This window comes from Oncorhynchus mykiss, chromosome 15 (genome assembly GCF_057628025.1).
Source record: "Oncorhynchus mykiss isolate SJ-2025 chromosome 15, ASM5762802v1, whole genome shotgun sequence".
NCBI lineage: Eukaryota > Metazoa > Chordata > Actinopteri > Salmoniformes > Salmonidae > Oncorhynchus > Oncorhynchus mykiss.
In genome coordinates this window covers 72,479,284-72,497,495 of record NC_143036.1, presented here as the reverse complement: position 1 = coordinate 72,497,495, position 18,212 = coordinate 72,479,284, and the positions used below count along the sequence as shown (strand labels likewise).

General features: G+C 47.0%; 1 protein-coding gene across 2 annotated transcripts in view; it reads right to left on the bottom strand.

Moving 5' to 3' along the window:
* Positions 1-18,212, bottom strand: part of LOC110490812 (plexin-B2) — a 187,241-nt gene that overhangs the window by 59,412 nt on the left and 109,617 nt on the right. For both annotated transcript variants that reach the window (XM_090201080.1, XM_090201081.1), the window contains exons 5-6: positions 17,477-17,674; positions 17,062-17,241 (exon numbers count right to left, since the gene is read on the bottom strand). In XM_090201080.1, the coding sequence (XP_090057206.1) occupies positions 17,062-17,241; positions 17,477-17,674 (378 nt within the window). The remainder of the gene's footprint in view (positions 1-17,061; positions 17,242-17,476; positions 17,675-18,212) is intronic.

Here is an 18,212-nt window from a genome sequence, read left to right as displayed (position 1 = left end):
GGTCAACAGTAAGGTGGTAGCTAGTAGTGACAGGTCAACAGTAAGGTGGTAGCTAGTAGTGACAGGTCAACAGTAAGGTGGTAGCTAGCAGTGACAGGTCAACAGTAAGGTGGTAGCTAGCAGTGACAGGTCAACAGTAAGGTGGTAGCTAGTAGTGACAGGTCAACAGTAAGGTGGTAGCTAGCAGTGACAGGTCAACAGTAAGGTGGTAGCTAGCAGTGACAGGTCAACAGTAAGGTGGTAGCTAGTAGTGACAGGTCAACAGTAAGGTGGTAGCTAGTAGTGACAGGTCAACAGTAAGGTGGTAGCTAGCAGTGACAGGTCAACAGTAAGGTGGTAGCTAGCAGTGACAGGTCAACAGTAAGGTGGTAGCTAGTAGTGACAGGTCAACAGTAAGGTGGTAGCTAGCAGTGACAGGTCAACAGTAAGGTGGTAGCTAGCAGTGACAGGTCAACAGTAAGGTGGTAGCTAGCAGTGACAGGTCAACAGTAAGGTGGTAGCTAGCAGTGACAGGTCAACAGTAAGGTGGTAGCTAGCAGTGACAGGTCAACAGTAAGGTGGTAGCTAGTAGTGACAGGTCAACAGTAAGGTGGTAGCTAGTAGTGACAGGTCAACAGTAAGGTGGTAGCTAGTAGTGACAGGTCAACAGTAAGGTGGTAGCTAGCAGTGACAGGTCAACAGTAAGGTGGTAGCTAGCAGTGACAGGTCAACAGTAAGGTGGTAGCTATCAGTGACAGGTCAACAGTAAGGTGGTAGCTAGCAGTGACAGGTCAACAGTAAGGTGGTAGCTAGCAGTGACAGGTCAACAGTAAGGTGGTAGCTAGTAGTGACAGGTCAACAGTAAGGTGGTAGCTAGTAGTGACAGGTCAACAGTAAGGTGGTAGCTAGTAGTGACAGGTCAACAGTAAGGTGGTAGCTAGCAGTGACAGGTCAACAGTAAGGTGGTAGCTAGTAGTGACAGGTCAACAGTAAGGTGGTAGCTAGCAGTGACAGGTCAACAGTAAGGTGGTAGCTAGTAGTGACAGGTCAACAGTAAGGTGGTAGCTAGTAGTGACAGGTCAACAGTAAGGTGGTAGCTAGCAGTGACAGGTCAACAGTAAGGTGGTAGCTAGTAGTGACAGGTCAACAGTAAGGTGGTAGCTAGCAGTGACAGGTCAACAGTAAGGTGGTAGCTAGTAGTGACAGGTCAACAGTAAGGTGGTAGCTAGCAGTGACAGGTCAACAGTAAGGTGGTAGCTAGTAGTGACAGGTCAACAGTAAGTTGGTAGCTAGTAGTGACAGGTCAACAGTAAGGTGGTAGCTAGCAGTGACAGGTCAACAGTAAGGTGGTAGCTAGTAGTGACAGGTCAACAGTAAGGTGGTAGCTAGTAGTGACAGGTCAACAGTAAGGTGGTAGCTAGTAGTGACAGGTCAACAGTAAGGTGGTAGCTAGTAGTGACAGGTCAACAGTAAGGTGGTAGCTAGTAGTGACAGGTCAACAGTAAGATGGTAGCTAGCAGTGACAGGTCAACAGTAAGGTGGTAGCTAGCAGTGACAGGTCGATAGTAAGATGGTAGCTAGCAGTGACAGGTCAACAGTAAGGTGGTAGCTAGTAGTGACAGGTCAACAGTAAGGTGGTAGCTAGTAGTGACAGATCAACAGTAAGGTGGTAGCTAGCAGTGACAGGTCAACAGTAAGGTGGTAGCTAGCAGTGACAGGTCGATAGTAAGATGGTAGCTAGTAGTGACAGGTCAACAGTAAGGTGGTAGCTAGCAGTGACAGGTCGATAGTAAGATGGTAGCTAGCAGTGACAGGTCAACAGTAAGGTGGTAGCTAGCAGTGACAGGTCAACAGTAAGGTGGTAGCTAGCAGTGACAGGTCAACAGTAAGGTGGTAGCTAGTAGTGACAGGTCAACAGTAAGGTGGTAGCTAGTAGTGACAGGTCAACAGTAAGGTGGTAGCTAGCAGTGACAGGTCAACAGTAAGGTGGTAGCTAGCAGTGACAGGTCAACAGTAAGATGGTAGCTAGTAGTGACAGGTCAACAGTAAGGTGGTAGCTAGCAGTGACAGGTCGATAGTAAGATGGTAGCTAGCAGTGACAGGTCAACAGTAAGGTGGTAGCTAGCAGTGACAGGTCAACAGTAAGGTGGTAGCTAGTAGTGACAGGTCAACAGTAAGGTGGTAGCTAGTAGTGACAGGTCAACAGTAAGGTGGTAGCTAGTAGTGACAGGTCAACAGTAAGGTGGTAGCTAGCAGTGACAGGTCAACAGTAAGGTGGTAGCTAGTAGTGACAGGTCAACAGTAAGGTGGTAGCTAGTAGTGACAGGTCAACAGTAAGGTGGTAGCTAGTAGTGACAGGTCAACAGTAAGGTGGTAGCTAGCAGTGACAGGTCAACAGTAAGGTGGTAGCTAGTAGTGACAGGTCAACAGTAAGGTGGTAGCTAGCAGTGACAGGTCAACAGTAAGGTGGTAGCTAGTAGTGACAGGTCAACAGTAAGGTGGTAGCTAGTAGTGACAGGTCAACAGTAAGGTGGTAGCTAGCAGTGACAGGTCAACAGTAAGGTGGTAGCTAGTAGTGACAGGTCAACAGTAAGGTGGTAGCTAGCAGTGACAGGTCAACAGTAAGGTGGTAGCTAGTAGTGACAGGTCAACAGTAAGGTGGTAGCTAGCAGTGACAGGTCAACAGTAAGGTGGTAGCTAGTAGTGACAGGTCAACAGTAAGTTGGTAGCTAGTAGTGACAGGTCAACAGTAAGGTGGTAGCTAGCAGTGACAGGTCAACAGTAAGGTGGTAGCTAGTAGTGACAGGTCAACAGTAAGGTGGTAGCTAGTAGTGACAGGTCAACAGTAAGGTGGTAGCTAGTAGTGACAGGTCAACAGTAAGGTGGTAGCTAGTAGTGACAGGTCAACAGTAAGGTGGTAGCTAGTAGTGACAGGTCAACAGTAAGATGGTAGCTAGCAGTGACAGGTCAACAGTAAGGTGGTAGCTAGCAGTGACAGGTCGATAGTAAGATGGTAGCTAGCAGTGACAGGTCAACAGTAAGGTGGTAGCTAGTAGTGACAGGTCAACAGTAAGGTGGTAGCTAGTAGTGACAGATCAACAGTAAGGTGGTAGCTAGCAGTGACAGGTCAACAGTAAGGTGGTAGCTAGCAGTGACAGGTCGATAGTAAGATGGTAGCTAGTAGTGACAGGTCAACAGTAAGGTGGTAGCTAGCAGTGACAGGTCGATAGTAAGATGGTAGCTAGCAGTGACAGGTCAACAGTAAGGTGGTAGCTAGCAGTGACAGGTCAACAGTAAGGTGGTAGCTAGCAGTGACAGGTCAACAGTAAGGTGGTAGCTAGTAGTGACAGGTCAACAGTAAGGTGGTAGCTAGTAGTGACAGGTCAACAGTAAGGTGGTAGCTAGCAGTGACAGGTCAACAGTAAGGTGGTAGCTAGCAGTGACAGGTCAACAGTAAGATGGTAGCTAGTAGTGACAGGTCAACAGTAAGGTGGTAGCTAGCAGTGACAGGTCGATAGTAAGATGGTAGCTAGCAGTGACAGGTCAACAGTAAGGTGGTAGCTAGCAGTGACAGGTCAACAGTAAGGTGGTAGCTAGTAGTGACAGGTCAACAGTAAGGTGGTAGCTAGCAGTGACAGGTCAACAGTAAGGTGGTAGCTAGTAGTGACAGGTCAACAGTAAGGTGGTAGCTAGCAGTGACAGGTCAACAGTAAGGTGGTAGCTAGCAGTGACAGGTCAACAGTAAGGTGGTAGCTAGCAGTGACAGGTCAACAGTAAGGTGGTAGCTAGTAGTGACAGGTCAACAGTAAGGTGGTAGCTAGTAGTGACAGGTCAACAGTAAGGTGGTAGCTAGTAGTGACAGGTCAACAGTAAGGTGGTAGCTAGCAGTGGCAGATCAACAGTAAGGTGGTAGCTAGTAGTGACAGGTCAACAGTAAGGTGGTAGCTAGTAGTGACAGGTCAACAGTAAGGTGGTAGCTAGTAGTGACAGGTCAACAGTAAGGTGGTAGCTAGTAGTGACAGGTCAACAGTAAGGTGGTAGCTAGTAGTGACAGGTCAACAGTAAGGTGGTAGCTAGTAGTGACAGGTCAACAGTAAGATGGTAGCTAGCAGTGACAGGTCGATAGTAAGGTGGTAGCTAGTAGTGACAGGTCAACAGTAAGGTGGTAGCTAGCAGTGACAGGTCAACAGTAAGGTGGTAGCTAGCAGTGACAGGTCAACAGTAAGGTGGTAGCTAGCAGTGACAGGTCAACAGTAAGGTGGTAGCTAGTAGTGACAGGTCAACAGTAAGGTGGTAGCTAGTAGTGACAGGTCAACAGTAAGGTGGTAGCTAGTAGTGACAGGTCAACAGTAAGGTGGTAGCTAGTAGTGACAGGTTAACAGTAAGGTGGTAGCTAGCAGTGACAGGTCAACAGTAAGTGGTAGTTAGTAGTGACAGGTCAACAGTAAGGTGGTAGCTAGCAGTGACAGGTCAACAGTAAGGTGGTAGCTAGCAGTGACAGGTCAACAGTAAGATGGTAGTTAGTAGTGACAGGTCAACAGTAAGGTGGTACCTAGCAGTGACAGGTCAACAGTAAGGTGGTAGCTAGCAGTGACAGGTTAACAGTAAGGTGGTAGCTAGTAGTGACAGGTCAACAGTAAGGTGGTAGCTAGTAGTGACAGGTCAACAGTAAGGTGGTAGCTAGTAGTGACAGGTCAACAGTAAGGTGGTAGCTAGTAGTGACAGGTTAACAGTAAGGTGGTAGCTAGCAGTGACAGATCAACAGTAAGGTGGTAGCTAGCAGTGACAGGTCAACAGTAAGGTGGTAGCTAGTAGTGACAGGTCAACAGTAAGGTGGTAGCTAGTAGTGACAGGTCAACAGTAAGGTGGTAGCTAGTAGTGACAGGTCAACAGTAAGGTGGTAGCTAGTAGTGACAGGTCAACAGTAAGGTGGTAGCTAGTAGTGACAGGTCAACAGTAAGGTGGTAGCTAGTAGTGACAGGTCAACAGTAAGGTGGTAGCTAGTAGTGACAGGTCAACAGTAAGGTGGTAGCTAGCAGTGACAGGTCAACAGTAAGGTGGTAGCTAGTAGTGACAGGTCAACAGTAAGGTGGTAGCTAGTAGTGACAGGTCAACAGTAAGGTGGTAGCTAGTAGTGACAGGTCAACAGTAAGGTGGTAGCTAGTAGTGACAGGTCAACAGTAAGGTGGTAGCTAGTAGTGACAGGTCAACAGTAAGGTGGTAGCTAGTAGTGACAGGTCAACAGTAAGGTGGTAGCTAGCAGTGACAGGTCAACAGTAAGGTGGTAGCTAGTAGTGACAGGTCAACAGTAAGGTGGTAGCTAGTAGTGACAGGTCAACAGTAAGGTGGTAGCTAGTAGTGACAGATCAACAGTAAGGTGGTAGCTAGTAGTGACAGGTCAACAGTAAGGTGGTAGCTAGTAGTGACAGGTCAACAGTAAGGTGGTAGCTAGTAGTGACAGGTCAACAGTAAGGTGGTAGCTAGTAGTGACAGGTCAACAGTAAGGTGGTAGCTAGTAGTGACAGGTTAACAGTAAGGTGGTAGCTAGCAGTGACAGGTCAACAGTAAGGTGGTAGCTAGTAGTGACAGGTCAACAGTAAGGTGGTAGCTAGTAGTGACAGGTCAACAGTAAGGTGGTAGCTAGCAGTGACAGGTCGATAGTAAGATGGTAGCTAGCAGTGACAGATCAACAGTAAGGTGGTAGCTAGTAGTGACAGGTCAACAGTAAGGTGGTAGCTAGTAGTGACAGGTCAACAGTAAGGTGGTAGCTAGTAGTGACAGGTCAACAGTAAGGTGGTAGCTAGTAGTGACAGGTCAACACTAAGGTGGTAGCTAGTAGTGACAGGTCAACAGTAAGGTGGTAGCTAGTAGTGACAGGTCAACAGTAAGGTGGTAGCTAGTAGTGACAGGTCAACAGTAAGGTGGTAGCTAGTAGTGACAGGTCAACAGTAAGGTGGTAGCTAGCAGTGACAGGTCAACAGTAAGGTGGTAGCTAGTAGTGACAGGTCAACAGTAAGGTGGTAGCTAGTAGTGACAGGTCAACAGTAAGGTGGTAGCTAGTAGTGACAGGTCAACAGTAAGGTGGTAGCTAGTAGTGACAGGTCAACAGTAAGGTGGTAGCTAGTAGTGACAGGTCAACAGTAAGGTGGTAGCTAGTAGTGACAGGTCAACAGTAAGGTGGTAGCTAGTAGTGACAGGTCAACAGTAAGGTGGTAGCTAGTAGTGACAGGTCAACAGTAAGGTGGTAGCTAGCAGTGACAGGTCAACAGTAAGGTGGTAGCTAGTAGTGACAGGTCAACAGTAAGGTGGTAGCTAGCAGTGACAGGTCAACAGTAAGGTGGTAGCTAGCAGTGACAGGTCAACAGTAAGGTGGTAGCTAGCAGTGACAGGTCAACAGTAAGGTGGTAGCTAGTAGTGACAGGTCAACAGTAAGGTGGTAGCTAGTGGTGACAGGTCAACAGTAAGGTGGTAGCTAGCGGTGACAGATCAACAGTAAGGTGGTAGCTAGCAGTGACAGGTCAACAGTAAGATGGTAGCTAGTAGTGACAGGTCAACAGTAAGGTGGTAGCTAGTAGTGACAGGTCAACAGTAAGGTGGTAGCTAGCAGTGACAGGTCAATACTAAGGTGGTAGCTAGTAGTGACAGGTCAATACTAAGGTGGTAGCTAGTAGTGACAGGTCAACAGTAAGGTGGTAGCTAGTAGTGACAGGTCAACAGTAAGGTGGTAGCTAGTAGTGACAGGTCAACAGTAAGGTGGTAGCTAGTAGTGACAGGTCAACAGTAAGGTGGTAGCTAGTAGTGACAGGTCAACAGTAAGGTGGTAGCTAGTAGTGACAGGTTAACAGTAAGGTGATAGCTAGTAGTGACAGGTCAACAGTAAGGTGGTAGCTAGTAGTGACAGGTCAACAGTAAGGTGGTAGCTAGTAGTGACAGGTCAACAGTAAGGTGGTAGCTAGTAGTGACAGGTCAACAGTAAGGTGGTAGCTAGTAGTGACAGGTCAACAGTAAGGTGGTAGCTAGTAGTGACAGGTCAACAGTAAGGTGGTAGCTAGTAGTGACAGGTCAACAGTAAGGTGGTAGCTAGTAGTGACAGGTCAACAGTAAGGTGGTAGCTAGTAGTGACAGGTCAGCAGTAAGGTGGTAGCTAGTAGTGACAGGTCAACAGTAAGGTGGTAGCTAGTAGTGACAGGTCAATAGTAAGGTGGTAGCTAGTAGTGACAGGTCAACAGTAAGGTGGTACCTAGTAGTGACAGATCAACAGTAAGGTGGTAGCTAGTAGTGACAGGTCAACAGTAAGGTGGTACCTAGTAGTGACAGGTCAACAGTAAGGTGGTAGCTAGCAGTGACAGGTCAACAGTAAGGTGGTAGCTAGTAGTGACAGATCAACAGTAAGGTGGTAGCTAGCAGTGACAGGTCAACAGTAAGGTGGTAGCTAGTAGTGACAGGTCAACAGTAAGGTGGTACCTAGTAGTGACAGGTCAACAGTAAGGTGGTACCTAGTAGTGACAGGTCAACAGTAAGGTGGTAGCTAGCAGTGACAGGTCAACAGTAAGGTGGTAGCTAGTAGTGACAGGTCAACAGTAAGGTGGTAGCTAGTAGTGACAGGTCAACAGTAAGGTGGTACCTAGTAGTGACAGGTCAACAGTAAGGTGGTACCTAGTAGTGACAGGTCAACAGTAAGGTGGTAGCTAGTAGTGACAGGTCAACAGTAAGGTGGTAGCTAGTAGTGACAGGTCAACAGTAAGGTGGTAGCTAGTAGTGACAGGTCAACAGTAAGGTGGTAGCTAGTAGTGACAGGTCAACAGTAAGGTGGTAGCTAGTAGTGACAGGTCAACAGTAAGGTGGTAGCTAGTAGTGACAGGTCAACAGTAAGGTGGTAGCTAGCAGTGACAGGTCGATAGTAAGGTGGTAGCTAGTAGTGACAGGTCAACAGTAAGGTGGTAGCTAGTAGTGACAGGTCAACAGTAAGGTGGTAGCTAGTAGTGACAGGTCAACAGTAAGGTGGTACCTAGTAGTGACAGGTTAACAGTAAGATGGTAGCTAGCAGTGACAGGTCAACAGTAAGGTGGTAGCTAGTAGTGACAGGTCAACAGTAAGGTGGTAGCTAGTAGTGACAGGTCAACAGTAAGGTGGTAGCTAGTAGTGACAGGTCAACAGTAAGGTGGTAGCTAGCAGTGACAGGTCAACAGTAAGGTGGTAGCTAGCAGTGACAGGTCAACAGCAAGGTGGTAGCTAGTAGTGACAGGTCAACAGTAAGGTGGTAGCTAGTAGTGACAGGTCAACAGTAAGGTGGTAGCTAGCAGTGACAGGTCAACAGTAAGGTGGTAGCTAGTAGTGACAGGTCAACAGTAAGGTGGTAGCTAGTAGTGACAGGTCAACAGTAAGGTGGTAGCTAGTAGTGACAGGTCAACAGTAAGGTGGTAGCTAGTAGTGACAGGTCAACAGTAAGGTGGTAGCTAGTAGTGACAGGTCAACAGTAAGGTGGTAGCTAGTAGTGACAGGTCAACAGTAAGGTGGTAGCTAGTAGTGACAGGTCAACAGTAAGGTGGTAGCTAGTAGTGACAGGTCAACAGTAAGGTGGTAGCTAGTAGTGACAGGTCAACAGTAAGGTGGTAGCTAGCAGTGACAGGTCAACAGTAAGGTGGTAGCTAGTAGTGACAGGTCAACAGTAAGGTGGTAGCTAGTAGTGACAGGTCAGCAGTAAGGTGGTAGCTAGTAGTGACAGGTCAACAGTAAGGTGGTAGCTAGCAGTGACATGTCAACAGTAAGGTGGTAGCTAGTAGTGACAGGTCAACAGTAAGGTGGTAGCTAGCAGTGACAGGTCAACAGTAAGGTGGTAGCTAGTAGTGACAGGTCAACAGTAAGGTGGTAGCTAGTAGTAACAGGTCAACAGTAAGGTGGTACCTAGTAGTGACAGGTCAACAGTAAGGTGGTACCTAGCAGTGACAGGTCAACAGTAAGGTGGTAGCTAGTAGTGACAGGTCAACAGTAAGGTGGTAGCTAGTAGTGACAGGTCAACAGTAAGGTGGTAGCTAGTAGTGACAGGTCAACAGTAAGGTGGTAGCTAGTAGTGACAGGTCAACAGTAAGGTGGTAGCTAGTAGTGACAGGTCAACAGTAAGGTGGTAGCTAGCAGTGACAGGTCAGCAGTAAGGTGGTAGCTAGTAGTGACAGGTCAACAGTAAGGTGGTAGCTAGTAGTGACAGGTCAACAGTAAGATGGTAGCTAGTAGTGACAGGTCAACAGTAAGGTGGTACCTAGCAGTGACAGGTCAACAGTAAGGTGGTAGCTAGTAGTGACAGGTCAACAGTAAGGTGGTAGCTAGTAGTGACAGGTCAACAGTAAGGTGGTAGCTAGTAGTGACAGGTCAACAGTAAGATGGTAGCTAGTAGTGACAGGTCAACAGTAAGGTGGTAGCTAGTAGTGACAGGTCAGCAGTAAGGTGGTACCTAGCAGTGACAGGTCAGCAGTAAGGTGGTAGCTAGTAGTGACAGGTCAACAGTAAGGTGGTAGCTAGTAGTGACAGGTCAACAGTAAGGTGGTAGCTAGTAGTGACAGGTCAACAGTAAGGTGGTACCTAGCAGTGACAGGTCAACAGTAAGGTGGTACCTAGCAGTGACAGGTCAACAGTAAGGTGGTAGCTAGTAGTGACAGGTCAACAGTAAGGTGGTACCTAGCAGTGACAGGTCAGCAGTAAGGTGGTAGCTAGTAGTGACAGGTCAACAGTAAGGTGGTAGCTAGTAGTGACAGGTCAACAGTAAGGTGGTAGCTAGTAGTGACAGGTCAACAGTAAGGTGGTACCTAGCAGTGACAGGTCAACAGTAAGGTGGTAGCTAGTAGTGACAGGTCAACAGTAAGGTGGTAGCTAGTAGTGACAGGTCAACAGTAAGGTGGTAGCTAGTAGTGACAGGTTAACAGTAAGGTGGTAGCTAGTAGTGACAGGTCAACAGTAAGGTGGTAGCTAGTAGTGACAGGTCAACAGTAAGGTGGTAGCTAGTAGTGACAGGTCAACAGTAAGGTGGTAGCTAGTAGTGACAGGTCAACAGTAAGGTGGTAGCTAGTAGTGACAGGTCAACAGTAAGGTGGTAGCTAGTAGTGACAGGTCAACAGTAAGGTGGTAGCTAGTAGTGACAGGTCAACAGTAAGATGGTAGCTAGTAGTGACAGGTCAACAGTAAGATGGTAGCTAGTAGTGACAGGTTAACAGTAAGGTGGTAGCTAGCAGTGACAGGTCAACAGTAAGGTGGTAGCTAGCAGTGACAGGTCAACAGTAAGGTGGTAGCTAGTAGTGACAGGTCAACAGTAAGATGGTAGCTAGTAGTGACAGGTCAACAGTAAGGTGGTAGCTAGTAGTGACAGGTCAACAGTAAGGTGGTAGCTAGTAGTGACAGGTCAACAGTAAGGTGGTAGCTAGCAGTGACAGGTCAACAGTAAGGTGGTAGCTAGTAGTGACAGGTCAACAGTAAGGTGGTAGCTAGTAGTGACAGGTCAACAGTAAGGTGGTAGCAAGCAGTGACAGGTCAACAGTAAGGTGGTAGCTAGTAGTGACAGGTCAACAGTAAGGTGGTAGCTAGTAGTGACAGGTCAACAGTAAGGTGGTAGCTAGTAGTGACAGGTCAACAGTAAGGTGGTAGCTAGTAGTGACAGGTCAACAGTAAGGTGGTAGCTAGCAGTGACAGGTCAACAGTAAGGTGGTAGCTAGTAGTGACAGATCAACAGTAAGGTGGTAGCTAGCAGTGACAGGTCAACAGTAAGGTGGTAGCTAGCAGTGACAGGTCAACAGTAAGGTGGTAGCTAGTAGTGACAGGTCAACAGTAAGGTGGTAGCTAGTAGTGACAGGTCAACAGTAAGGTGGTAGCTAGTAGTGACAGGTCAACAGTAAGGTGGTAGCTAGTAGTGACAGGTCAACAGTAAGGTGGTAGCTAGCAGTGACAGGTCAACAGTAAGGTGGTAGCTAGTAGTGACAGATCAACAGTAAGGTGGTAGCTAGCAGTGACAGGTCAACAGTAAGGTGGTAGCTAGTAGTGACAGGTCAACAGTAAGGTGGTAGCTAGCAGTGACAGGTCAACAGTAAGGTGGTAGCTAGTAGTGACAGGTTAACAGTAAGGTGGTAGCTAGTAGTGACAGGTCAACAGTAAGGTGGTAGCTAGTAGTGACAGGTCAACAGTAAGGTGGTAGCTAGTAGTGACAGGTCAACAGTAAGGTGGTAGCTAGCAGTGACAGGTCAACAGTAAGGTGGTAGCTAGTAGTGACAGATCAACAGTAAGGTGGTAGCTAGTAGTGACAGATCAACAGTAAGGTGGTAGCTAGTAGTGACAGATCAACAGTAAGGTGGTAGCTAGTAGTGACAGGTCAACAGTAAGGTGGTAGCTAGCAGTGACAGGTCAACAGTAAGGTGGTAGCTAGTAGTGACAGATCAACAGTAAGGTGGTAGCTAGTAGTGACAGGTCAACAGTAAGGTGGTAGCTAGCAGTGACAGGTCAACAGTAAGGTGGTAGCTAGTAGTGACAGGTCAACAGTAAGGTGGTAGCTAGCAGTGACAGGTCAACAGTAAGGTGGTAGCTAGTAGTGACAGGTTAACAGTAAGGTGGTAGCTAGTAGTGACAGGTCAACAGTAAGGTGGTAGCTAGTAGTGACAGGTCAACAGTAAGGTGGTAGCTAGTAGTGACAGGTCAACAGTAAGGTGGTAGCTAGTAGTGACAGGTCAACAGTAAGGTGGTAGCTAGTAGTGACAGGTCAACAGTAAGGTGGTAGCTAGCAGTGACAGGTCAACAGTAAGGTGGTAGCTAGTAGTGACAGGTCAACAGTAAGGTGGTAGCTAGTAGTGACAGGTCAACAGTAAGGTGGTAGCTAGTAGTGACAGGTCAACAGTAAGGTGGTAGCTAGTAGTGACAGGTCAACAGTAAGGTGGTAGCTAGCAGTGACAGGTCAACAGTAAGGTGGTAGCTAGCAGTGACAGGTCAACACTAAGGTGGTACCTAGTAGTGACAGGTCAACAGTAAGGTGGTAGCTAGTAGTGACAGGTCAACAGTAAGGTGGTAGCTAGTAGTGACAGGTCAACAGTAAGGTGGTAGCTAGTAGTGACAGGTCAACACTAAGGTGGTACCTAGTAGTGACAGGTCAACAGTAAGGTGGTAGCTAGCAGTGACAGGTCAACACTAAGGTGGTACCTAGTAGTGACAGGTCAACAGTAAGGTGGTAGCTAGTAGTGACAGGTCAACAGTAAGGTGGTAGCTAGTAGTGACAGGTCAACAGTAAGGTGGTAACTAGTAGTGACAGGTCAACACTAAGGTGGTACCTAGTAGTGACAGGTCAACAGTAAGGTGGTAGCTAGTAGTGACAGGTCAACAGTAAGGTGGTAGCTAGTAGTGACAGGTCAACAGTAAGGTGGTAGCTAGTAGTGACAGGTCAACACTAAGGTGGTACCTAGTAGTGACAGGTCAACAGTAAGGTGGTAGCTAGCAGTGACAGGTCAACAGTAAGGTGGTAGCTAGCAGTGACAGGTCAACACTAAGGTGGTACCTAGTAGTGACAGGTCAACAGTAAGGTGGTAGCTAGTAGTGACAGGTCAACAGTAAGGTGGTAGCTAGTAGTGACAGGTCAACAGTAAGGTGGTAGCTAGTAGTGACAGGTCAACACTAAGGTGGTACCTAGTAGTGACAGGTCAACAGTAAGGTGGTAGCTAGTAGTGACAGGTCAACAGTAAGGTGGTAGCTAGCAGTGACAGGTCAACACTAAGGTGGTACCTAGTAGTGACAGGTCAACAGTAAGGTGGTAGCTAGTAGTGACAGGTCAACAGTAAGGTGGTAGCTAGTAGTGACAGGTCAACAGTAAGGTGGTAGCTAGTAGTGACAGGTCAACAGTAAGGTGGTAGCTAGTAGTGACAGGTCAACAGTAAGGTGGTAGCTAGTAGTGACAGGTCAACAGTAAGGTGGTAGCTAGTAGTGACAGGTCAACAGTAAGGTGGTAGCTAGCAGTGACAGGTCAACAGTAAGGTGGTAGCTAGCAGTGACAGGTCAACAGTAAGGTGGTAGCTAGTAGTGACAGGTCAACAGTAAGGTGGTAGCTAGTAGTGACAGGTCAACAGTAAGATGGTACCTAGTAGTGACAGGTCAACACTAAGGTGGTACCTAGTAGTGACAGGTCAACAGTAAGGTGGTAGCTAGTAGTGACAGGTCAACAGTAAGGTGGTAGCTAGCAGTGACAGGTCAACAGTAAGATGGTACCTAGTAGTGACAGGTCAACACTAAGGTGGTACCTAGTAGTGACAGGTCAACAGTAAGGTGGTAGCTAGTAGTGACAGGTCAACAGTAAGGTGGTAGCTAGTAGTGACAGGTCAACAGTAAGGTGGTAGCTAGTAGTGACAGGTCAACAGTAAGGTGGTAGCTAGTAGTGACAGGTCAACAGTAAGGTGGTAGCTAGTAGTGACAGGTCAACAGTAAGGTGGTACCTAGTAGTGACAGGTCAACAGTAAGGTGGTAGCTAGTAGTGACAGGTCAACAGTAAGGTGGTAGCTAGCAGTGACAGGTCAACAGTAAGGTGGTAGCTAGTAGTGACAGGTCAACAGTAAGGTGGTAGCTAGTAGTGACAGGTCAACAGTAAGGTGGTAGCTAGTAGTGACAGGTCAACAGTAAGGTGGTAGCTAGTAGTGACAGGTCAACAGTAAGGTGGTAGCTAGTAGTGACAGGTCAACAGTAAGGTGGTAGCTAGTAGTGACAGGTCAACAGTAAGGTGGTACCTAGCAGTGACAGGTTAACAGTAAGGTGGTACCTAGCAGTGACAGGTCAACAGTAAGGTGGTAGCTAGTAGTGACAGGTCAACACTAAGGTGGTAGCTAGTAGTGACAGGTCAACAGTAAGGTGGTAGCTAGTAGTGACAGGTCAACAGTAAGGTGGTAGCTAGTAGTGACAGATCAACAGTAAGGTGGTAGCTAGTAGTGACAGGTCAACAGTAAGGTGGTAGCTAGTAGTGACAGGTCAACAGTAAGGTGGTAGCTAGTAGTGACAGATCAACAGTAAGGTGGTAGCTAGTAGTGACAGATCAACAGTAAGGTGGTACCTAGTAGTGACAGATCAACAGTAAGGTGGTAGCTAGTAGTGACAGGTCAACAGTAAGGTGGTAGCTAGTAGTGACAGGTCAACAGTAAGGTGGTAGCTAGTAGTGACAGGTCAACAGTAAGGTGGTAGCTAGTAGTGACAGATCAACAGTAAGGTGGTAGCTAGTAGTGACAGATCAACAGTAAGGTGGTAGCTAGTAGTGACAGATCAACAGTAAGGTGGTAGCTAGTAGTGACAGATCAACAGTAAGGTGGTACCTAGTAGTGACAGGTCAACAGTAAGGTGGTAGCTAGCAGTGACAGGTCAACAGTAAGGTGGTAGCTAGTAGTGACAGGTCAACAGTAAGGTGGTAGCTAGTAGTGACAGGTCAACAGTAAGGTGGTAGCTAGTAGTGACAGGTCAACAGTAAGGTGGTAGCTAGTAGTGACAGGTCAACAGTAAGGTGGTAGCTAGTAGTGACAGATCAACAGTAAGGTGGTACCTAGTAGTGACAGATCAACAGTAAGGTGGTAGCTAGTAGTGACAGGTCAACAGTAAGGTGGTAGCTAGTAGTGACAGGTTAACAGTAAGGTGGTACCTAGTAGTGACAGGTCAACAGTAAGGTGGTAGCTAGTAGTGACAGGTCAACAGTAAGGTGGTAGCTAGCAGTGACAGGTCAACAGTAAGGTGGTACCTAGTAGTGACAGATCAACAGTAAGATGGTAGCTAGTAGTGACAGGTCAACAGTAAGGTGGTAGCTAGCAGTGACAGGTCAACAGTAAGGTGGTAGCTAGTAGTGACAGGTCAACAGTAAGGTGGTAGCTAGTAGTGACAGGTCAACAGTAAGGTGGTAGCTAGTAGTGACAGGTCAACAGTAAGGTGGTACCTAGTAGTGACAGGTCAACAGTAAGGTGGTAGCTAGTAGTGACAGGTCAACAGTAAGGTGGTAGCTAGCAGTGACAGGTCAACAGTAAGGTGGTAGCTAGCAGTGACAGGTCAACAGTAAGGTGGTACCTAGTAGTGACAGGTCAACAGTAAGGTGGTAGCTAGTAGTGACAGGTCAACAGTAAGGTGGTAGCTAGTAGTGACAGATCAACAGTAAGGTGGTAGCTAGTAGTGACAGGTTAACAGTAAGGTGGTACCTAGTAGTGACAGGTCAACAGTAAGGTGGTAGCTAGCAGTGACAGGTCAACAGTAAGGTGGTACCTAGTAGTGACAGGTCAACAGTAAGGTGGTAGCTAGTAGTGACAGGTCAACAGTAAGATGGTAGCTAGCAGTGACAGGTCAACAGTAAGGTGGTACCTAGTAGTGACAGGTCAACAGTAAGGTGGTAGCTAGTAGTGACAGGTCAACAGTAAGGTGGTAGCTAGTAGTGACAGGTCAACAGTAAGATGGTAGCTAGCAGTGACAGGTCAACAGTAAGGTGGTACCTAGTAGTGACAGGTCAACAGTAAGGTGGTACCTAGTAGTGACAGGTTAACAGTAAGGTGGTAGCTAGCAGTGACAGGTCAACAGTAAGGTGGTAGCTAGTAGTGACAGGTCAACAGTAAGATGGTACCTAGTAGTGACAGGTCAACAGTAAGGTGGTAGCTAGTAGTGACAGGTCAACAGTAAGGTGGTAGCTAGTAGTGACAGGTCAACAGTAAGGTGGTAGCTAGTAGTGACAGGTCAACAGTAAGGTGGTAGCTAGCAGTGACAGGTCAACAGTAAGGTGGTAGCTAGTAGTGACAGGTCAACAGTAAGGTGGTAGCTAGCAGTGACAGGTCAACAGTAAGGTGGTAGCTAGTAGTGACAGGTCAACAGTAAGGTGGTAGCTAGCAGTGACAGGTCAACAGTAAGGTGGTAGCTAGCAGTGACAGGTCAACAGTAAGGTGGTAGCTAGTAGTGACAGGTCAACAGTAAGGTGGTAGCTAGCAGTGACAGGTCAACAGTAAGGTGGTAGCTAGCAGTGACAGGTCAACAGTAAGGTGGTAGCTAGCAGTGACAGGTCAACAGTAAGGTGGTAGCTAGCAGTGACAGGTCAACAGTAAGGTGGTAGCTAGCAGTGACAGGTCAACAGTAAGGTGGTAGCTAGCAGTGACAGGTCAACAGTAAGGTGGTAGCTAGTAGTGACAGGTCAACAGTAAGATGGTACCTAGTAGTGACAGGTCAACAGTAAGGTGGTAGCTAGTAGTGACAGGTCAACAGTAAGGTGGTAGCTAGCAGTGACAGGTCGATAGTAAGATGGTAGCTAGTAGTGACAGGTCAACACTAAGGTGGTAGCTAGTAGTGACAGGTCAACAGTAAGGTGGTAGCTAGTAGTGACAGGTCAACAGTAAGGTGGTACCTAGTAGTGACAGGTCAACAGTAAGGTGGTACCTAGCAGTGACAGGTCAACAGTAAGGTGGTAGCTAGTAGTGACAGGTCAACAGTAAGGTGGTAGCTAGTAGTGACAGGTCAACAGTAAAGGTGGTAGCTAGTAGTGACAGATAATCTGCAAACCAACGTCTCTTTTTGAACGGCTGTTTTGGGGGAACGTCGGGAACTGAATCTCATCTGTGAAAGAGCTTTTAATTTGTCTCCCTGATTGGCTCCCTGTGACTCCTGCCGTTTGAGCTCAAGACAACCATTATCTGGAGTTCAGTTAGAGAAACATTCTCTGAAGATGGTAATTTAACCATTATCTGGAGTTCAGTTACAGAAACATTCTCTGAAGATGGTAATTTAACCATTATCTGGAGTTCAGTTAGATAAACATTCTCTGAAGATGGTAATTTAACCATTATCTGGAGTTCAGTTAGATAAACACTCTCTGAAGATGGTAACTCAAACATTATCTGGAGTTCAGTTAATTGTTTTTGCAAAGGTGAAAAAAAATGTCACGTAAACTATTGAATTGAACTCATGTCACAATTTGACATAATGGAAGGCAACCCTTTAGGCTTTAGATGTCATATTGTTCATGGTTTTTCATCCGTTTGTAAGAATTACTGATCAAAGATCTGTTTGGGAGCCAAAAGACCCGGCTCAACGAAAAGACTTGGAATGTTCATCACTGTTAGCTAGTACCTCTCCTAAAGTAGTCCCCAGGAAGGCAACGGCGTGCTCTGTTTCCACAGCGACGGCCACAGCGGTCATCAGGCCCTTCTTGGTGAAAACAGGGTCGGTTGCCAGGGCGAACTCTGCCCTGCTGGCCAGCGGGGAGGGCAGGAACTCAGCACCACACTTTTGATTGGTCACCATGCCCTTCTGAAGAGGGAAGGAATCAATGTCAGATACATTATCTCACTAGTAGGTAGAAGTGATAATGTAGCAGTTAATACATTATATCTACATCCTGTAGAAGAGCAACGACCATAACGTCAAGGTAAACTAGAAAACCATCAATTGCTTCAAAACTGACAGCACGTACATTCTCGCTCTCCATACGAAAGGACATACAGTACGACTGCCCTTGACTGGAGGGACTGGTAAGGCTACAAACCTCTTTTTCAATTTTACACAGCTCGTCTGACTTGGAGGAGTATGGTGAGTAGACAGCAGACTTGTTGTTTATTTGTCCCTTGGTGCTGTAGCAGGCTCCTATGATCTCCACCAGTCTCTGGTTGATGGCCCTCAGTGGGTACATACACACTGCCGAGCTGGTGCTGTCGTCGTCCGAGCTGAACACCACAAACACAACCTGACAGGAAAACACCAGTCACTGTTCTTAACTCACTGTTCTTACCTCACTGTTCCTGACTCACTGTTCCTGACTCACTGTTCCTGACTCACTGTTCCTGACTCACTGTTCCTGACTCACTGTTCCTGACTCACTGTTCCTGACTCACTGTTCCTACCTCACTGTTCCTACCTCACTGTTCCTACCTCACTGTTCCTACCTCACTGTTCCTACCTCACTGTTCCTACCTCACTGTTCCTAACTCACTGTTCCTAACTCACTGTTCCTAACTCACTGTTCCTAACTCACTGTTCCTAACTCACTGTTCCTAACTCACTGTTCCTAACTCACTGTTCCTACCTCACTGTTCCTAACTCACTGTTCTCACGGTTCAGACTTGCCTCCTTAAGTAAAGGTGAAATGCCGCTTTATCTGTCCAAACTCATTTGTGGGATTCAATCTTATTCAAACAACTATTTGTCCCCTTAGGGCAATTCTATTAGGGGTTTTATCATTGAATTGGGGTATAGAATTGAACTGGTTAGTGGATTAAGTTTAA